At 47.9% G+C, this 6,894-nt stretch overlaps 1 protein-coding gene across 1 annotated transcript in view; it reads left to right on the top strand.

Annotated features, from left to right (window-relative positions):
- Window positions 1-581: 581 nt before the first annotated feature.
- The window catches only part of T265_09703 (hypothetical protein), a gene marked incomplete at both ends in the record, with an annotated part of 10,988 nt that continues 4,675 nt past the window's right edge, over window positions 582-6,894 (top strand). The window contains one exon of the mRNA XM_009175859.1: window positions 582-962. Coding sequence (XP_009174123.1) covers window positions 782-962 — 181 coding nt within the window. The remainder of the gene's footprint in view (window positions 963-6,894) is intronic.

The raw sequence follows: 6,894 nt of genomic DNA, 5'->3' as shown, positions 1-6,894 counted from the left end.
AACCTCAGCCTCATTCGCCGTAGCCATCTCCAAAGCTTCCGTGGCTTCCTCATACTCTTCATGCTATGACATTTATCGTTGCAGCTTAATCACGCCAACCACTTCATTGGCCTCTAAATGCATACACCCACATAGCATGGAGACCTCTATTACCCCCAAACATGTAACCCCGGCTTCGGTATCTGTAGCCAACCCTAACACCCCACCACTCCAGCATTAAGTATGCGCACGTGAAACTGAAGAAGTATCTCTTCCGCTAAAGCGGTGGGTGCAACATAGGTTTTCTCCACTTTTTCACGCCACAGATATCTGATATAGTATCCCTGTGTGTTTTAACTCCACTGAAACATACATTCAGATTGAAACTCTATCCCCAAAATTCTTTTTACAGCTCGTCTCTCACCATTAAATCTCCAAGACGGTATGCCCCACCCAATCGTTAAATAACTACGCCTCCCTCCTAAATTTTTACAGCTACACCACAAATATAAAAAAACTGCTTGTGCCTCATGCGTGTTAAACCGCCGTACCCACAAGGACTTCAGATATTGAGGTTAAAAAAGACAAATTGCGAAATAAAGGAAAAATACTGCAACCAAAGGAAGAATGTAAAATTGGGTGCAATATTTTAAAGAGAATTAATGAAAACATTACCAGCAATGTTACCGGCGGACTATTCCTCACCATCCACACAAAGTTGCTCGTCATTCACAGCTCAGATTCTAAATCGAAGTAGTGAACTGACCTTGAGGCCCAACTAAACGGCGCCTCCACCGTGAGCATGACTGTACCCGAGGGTGACTCCGAGAAAGGCAAAAAGCTATTTGTGCAGAGGTGTGCACAATGCCATACGGTCGAAAAAGGTGGGTCGCACAAGACTGGGCCAAATCTCAATGGCCTTTTCGGCCGAAAGACCGGTCAGGCTCCTGGATACAGCTATACTGCGGCGAATAAGGATAAAGGTTAGTTAACGCAATCGACAGTTTTGTTTTCTGTTTAAATGGCTCCTTTCGTATCCTTTACATCCTATAATGTGACCATTTGAGGTGAGCAGTGTGTGCTTTAATGATGGACGGGAAGGGGAACACGTATCGATCGAGTTGGAAAATGTCTGGGATCAGGGTTCCGCTGGACTCGCTGCTCCGATTGAAGTTGTTTACCATGATTTCCTGATAGATATTTTGGGTGAACAGTGTGGTCTGTATATAAGTCATTTTACTAGCGTAGAGGGTCTACTTAAACCGAACTGACAGCCGCACAACTCCAGAAAGCGAGTCTCCCCAGTCCACTTTATGGGGAGGGGCGTCATAGATGAAAGTCTCGCTTCTGTCGCCAGAGTTATGAATTGGAAGTCAATACCGAGACATTAATTTATCTCATACAAAGCAGTGTTTCGTTTGTTGGCTTCAAGAATCGGACTCTCTCATGGGTGGGGAAAATGTGTACCCAATGGTCTGATAAACCTGAGGTTATTGTGTTCAGTCAGTTTGTAATAGGTTCCCTGGAGCGATTCTGAACATACTCTGAGAGATTCTAGCGTGTAGTCGGGGGACAAGATCATAGTGTTTACAATTTCGGTGCTCGTCATAATCTCCCAGTATCCTTCAGGTCGTGGACACCCTGACCCTCTTGACCGGACCTTGAGAGAATTCCGTGGTTTCTGCCGTTCTCTGGATGGCGGACGAAAGGCAAACAGGAACTCATGTGGGTATGGCACCGGACAAATGCCCATGTTAGGACGGCACTTAGTTTAGTCAAACTTCAATAACTAGTTTGCTAAGCACCATAGCCGAGTTGGCGCGATACCGTCTTCCTTTCAGTGACACAATCATACTGCATTTTATAAGGCCGCTTAGGGACAGCATTCTACCTGGTAGTGTTAGTAAGTTGTTTCGTTTGCTTTGACAAGCCATCGAAAGTCTCTTCAGTGAAATTATCGATGACCACCATGATTCTCTGACATCCAGCAGATTGTTGGAAGGACTAGTTCGAACGGAGCTCGAGATAGCACAGCGCTTAAGGCGCGAGACCATTGTTATGGTTGTATGATTGGCTAGATGGTCTGTGGTTCTAGGCCAGCCGCGTTATCTCTACTGTTCTCATCACGAACGGACGACCTTACTGTAGTGTGATGGCGTATGCACCGACATAACCCATTGAGCTATACTGGGGCATTGTACATAAGACACTCACGGAGCCCTTCATACTGGGTTGGTCAATGGGTAGAGGTCTGACCAACACACTCCCCTAACATTCCATATTGGAGCTTGGGACATATGCATTGACTTTCTAAAAATTTAGGTTTCTTTGACAGCTTTAGGCCAACGATCGCTCCCGTGCGTTTGCCTTTGGTTGAGGGTTCTAGTTGTCCTCCTGTCAAGGTCTGGACGCCTTGGCAATATCCCAAATCACAACCGTGAATTGCACATCTACGAGTAATCTCATGTCATACCAGCCGTCGCACGGTCCCATCAACCGAGTAACCTTACTTGCTGCGTACAGTAGGGCGAGTAAATGAAAGCAGACTGCTCCTGACGTCCCCTTCTTTCTCTTTCACATATTCGTTGCCTCGCACCGTCGCCAGCGGCATTCGCGTAAACCCATTCTGAAGGATTCAGGTCTGTTGAGGCCGGTTGCTGTTAGCTGCAATATCCACGGTTGACTCGGCTGCCGCGACCGCAAACACTTCGAAATCATTGTTCAGACCTCGACGTTGACTTCTTCCGACAACGTCTAACGTTCCTACTCTGAAACAAGCCGGACAGACTGCTCTTGCACGTATCCTGGACTCACTTTGAATTGGTCGTGTACTGTCTCTCTGGAACAAGGGTTGAAACCCAAGTACGGTTGTGGGACTGATCTCCCCATCGGTTTCTGCTCGCTTCTGGCCGTGCACTTCTAATAAGCCAGGAGCTGCTGCGGCTGGTTCTTGCCGGGTTGGCACTCTAAGGGGCGTGATGGCCCAAGTGGTTAGAGTGCGAGTTTACTGACCGTAAGGCCCGTGGTTCGAACCCGACATCTGCCTCTCGACTTCCCCTGTCTGGGCTTGGGCAACCCGGCAGTATCCCGGCCCTCGTGCAACCTACGGGTGGCACGGCAGTTGGGCACCGAAAGGTTGCAACAGCTGAACGACATCTGGCATTCTAAGCCGCCTAACTGAAAGGTCTGATTGAATGGTTATCCGCGGATGGTCCCCTCACTATGGTTCGTTTGACTACATCTGTAGGAGTATCCCGTAAACGTGCAGTTAATCGCCGTATGTATGTGGAACTGCACAGCTAACTAGATCTAACCACTTAATCACGAACAATACTAAAATTATTCAAAGTTGGGACAGGTACTCCTGGTCGAGCATACAATACGTCCTACCAACCGTCAGAATTCAGGCGAGAATGAGGCTCTGCGCCCCCGCACTCTGAAGCAAGCAGGACAACAAGCTGCTCTTGCACTCACACTGGACTCGCTTGGCATTGATGTGCGCTGTCTCAGAAACGAGAGTTCGAGATGCAAGATTGAGCTAACCACTCCGTCGGTCTCCACTCGCTTCCGACTGCGCACCTCTGGTGATCCAGAGGCTGCTGCGGCGGGATGTGCAGGGGTTGGTATCGTCCTAAGTCACCGTGCGGAAGTATCCTTGCTTGACTGGGTACCTGTTGATAGTCGCCTCTTTGCGATTCGTCTGGCAACGTGTGTGAAGGAGTCTCACAAGCAGGAAGCTGATCGCTGTCTGTTTGTCGTGTCCGCTTATGATCCAACTGACTAGCTCCGTTCCGTCTGAGAGAGGTTTCGCGACGCTCTGAATGCTCTGCTGCGGCGAGCTAAAAGCTCAGACATCGTGGTAATTACTGGAGATATGAATGCACAAGTGGGCAGGCTTAGTGTATCTGAGACTCAATTAGGAGGTCGACATGGATTGGACAATGGTGAACGACTATTTCAGCTGTGTGCTGATCGCAGGCTGTTTTATGCAGTACTTCCGAAATAGCCGAGGTCGTCTGGCCACATAGTGTCCTCCAATAGCATACCGGCCACAAACTCAAATCGATCACGTTGCCATCGGCTACCGATGGTGCGGATCGATAACTGACTGCCGGTCGTTTTGGAACACATTCGTGGATTCTGACCACGCACTCGTCCGGAGTCCCTACGTCTCCCTGGGTCGCGTAAGGTGCGGACGAATCGCTTGGCAACTGGGAGACCCACAGATCCGGATGTTAGACAAACTTACAGAAATAGTCTTCTAGAGTCTCTTCCGAATACTTCACCATCAGATGTGCACACATACTTGGACGAGATTGTCACTTCTTTGCATAGTGCTGAGAATTTCGCCTGTGGCACGGCACCATCAGGCGCACATAAGCACTGGATAGACCGAACGATGACACTGTTTAAATCTCGGAGAAATACCCCAGCTGTTCCTGAACATAACCCAGTGTGAAGAATTACGGGACGTCAAGTGAGAGTGAGCGTGCGAGCCGACCGTTAAGTATGGTGAACACAGAGAGCCGGTAATGCCCGAAGATCATTTCAGTTGATCCGTGCGACCGGCCCCCGGAAACCACCTGTGAGCGAAACTCAAGCATCAGACTGGAACGACCATCTTGAATAAAGAAGAATGCCTCGACCGGTGGGCTGAGTACTTCGAACAACAACTGTCGTGGCCACCAGCTGGCACTCATCTAGAGCCCACGGATGAAGTAGAACCCTGAGCGGTGAATGTGGAGCCACCGACAGCCTCGGAAGTTTGCGATTGCATATGTTCTCTCAAGCGCCACCGAGCTCCTGGTCTGGATGGACTCTCACCCGCATTGTTCAAAGACGAGGATGAAGTCTTCAATCAACGCTTGTCTGATCGGTTTGCTTGCATTTGAGAAAAGGAACATGTTCCCAACAACTGGAGGGAGTCTGTGATAGTGCCCATTTTCAAAGTGAGTATGCTAACCACAGGGGGATCAGCTTGACTCCATTCGTAACGAGCTGTTGGCTTCGTCGCATTACGGTGGCTCATGAGATAATGACTCGAGAACAGCAGGCGGGATTCCGGCCTGGTAGGGGTTGCGCTGAACAAATCTTCATACTCCGCCAGGTGCCAGAAGAACGCCATACGCACAAACGATCCACTTTTATAGTATTCCTATAATATTCCAAGGCGCATTCGACTCGGTTGATCGGTCTGTTCTTCTCGACACGCTTGCCCACCAAGGAATATCCCGGAAGCTTGAAAATAATACGTTCTTCGTATTCTCAGACTTCCGGACATGTGAGAGTATACAGAGAGCTCTCCAAAAGCTCCCGTACACAACGCGGTGTCCGTCGGGGATGCTCTCTCTCTCTCCGTTCCTCTTTAAATTCGTGATCGAAGAGACAGTGAGGCGAACGCTGGAAGGTCTCCAAAACCCTGGTGTTCAAATAGCCTGTGAATAAAGATTTGTCGATCTGGAGTACACAGACGACACAAGAAAAAGGCTCAGTTTTTTGACGAACTTGCCTGTCCTTGGGCATGCACTTTGCACCCACAAAGTGTAAAGTCATGCTCCTGGACATTCAGTCACTGAACACGCGACTAATAATCGGGAGAGAGAGGTATTGGAACTTGTGGAGCGTTTTACTTATCTCGAAAGTTGTATTGGTTATGCTTGTAGTGAGACAGATGAGGTCAATGTACGAATCTGTAAGCCTCGGGCCACGTTCGCTAGTTTGAGGAATCTATGGCGTCAAAGTGATGCATCCTTGAATTTCAAGGGACGGGTGTGTCAAGCTACGGTGAGGGTTGTTTTGTTCTATTGAGAATTTGCCTGTTCGGGCAGCGGAACTAAGACGTTTTCAGGTGTTCGACAGTCGCCTCAGAACCAAAGCTCGTTTTATAATAATCATCATCATCATCATCATCATCATCATCATCAATGACAGCAACATCAGTGTTGTCACTAATGCTTCACTGCCGTCCAACCATACCAATTTATTAAAATAAACCCTTAACAAAGAAATGAAACAGGGCATGTAAGGACGATCAGGTCTTGAAAAGCAAATCGATGTTTTGTAATATTTCCCTGAGATTTCATTTTCTCTCTGTTGTAGTTAAATGAGCCGCAGTACTTTCTTCTATTGTTCATCCTCAATATAGCTAATATTCATCCGGTGTCCTTTGTCTTGTTTCTTGGGATTTGCCACACAAGTACTTAGACTATTCAACGCGATAGAATAAGTTCGATCAATCTTCTAAATCACCAAGCTGCAACACAGTTAGAACCCTGGCGACGGGTCTCCCACCATGTCAATTTCAGCTTACCAACTTCAGGTGATTTTGAACTCTCACAACTGAAACTCATAGAAGGCTGACAAGCCATTCCAGATGTTCAGACTCAAGAAATTAGCCGTCAATTTTATCTGCAGACCCTATAGACAGACTTCTATCAGTAAATTCACTTTTGACGCTGACGCAGATCGAGCTTTGGGCCATTGGTTCAAAAGGCATTAAGGATACATTTAAAGTTGATTTCCCACGCAGGATGGAAGGTACGACCGTTACTCCGGGAACTAGGCAAACGTTACACGAATCACACACTTCTTCTTCATCATGATCATCATCGACAGCATGACATCAGTGTTCAACGCCGATGTTTCACTGCCGTACAACCATGACATATTTGAAAGCCTTATTGTAAAGAATAAAAATGGACGGGGAAGGGACTTAGTGCTAGCTTAACACAATCATTCCGAGGTGCCTACACCTCCAGACATTCATTCAGGCAATCTGGATAGAAACTGACAACTAGAACGCCACTGACATCGGTTGGCAGCCATATCTTGCAGTGTCTCCAACCAGGCACAGTGAGGATCACGCGGTCCCCATCCTGGAAGGCGAGTAGCACCGACAGCACCCAAGCGTTTCGT

This window comes from Opisthorchis viverrini (genome assembly GCF_000715545.1).
Source record: "Opisthorchis viverrini unplaced genomic scaffold opera_v5_301, whole genome shotgun sequence".
Taxonomy (NCBI): domain Eukaryota; kingdom Metazoa; phylum Platyhelminthes; class Trematoda; order Opisthorchiida; family Opisthorchiidae; genus Opisthorchis; species Opisthorchis viverrini.
Note: the sequence above shows the minus strand (reverse complement) of the source record. Positions and strands in the feature narration are given on the sequence as shown.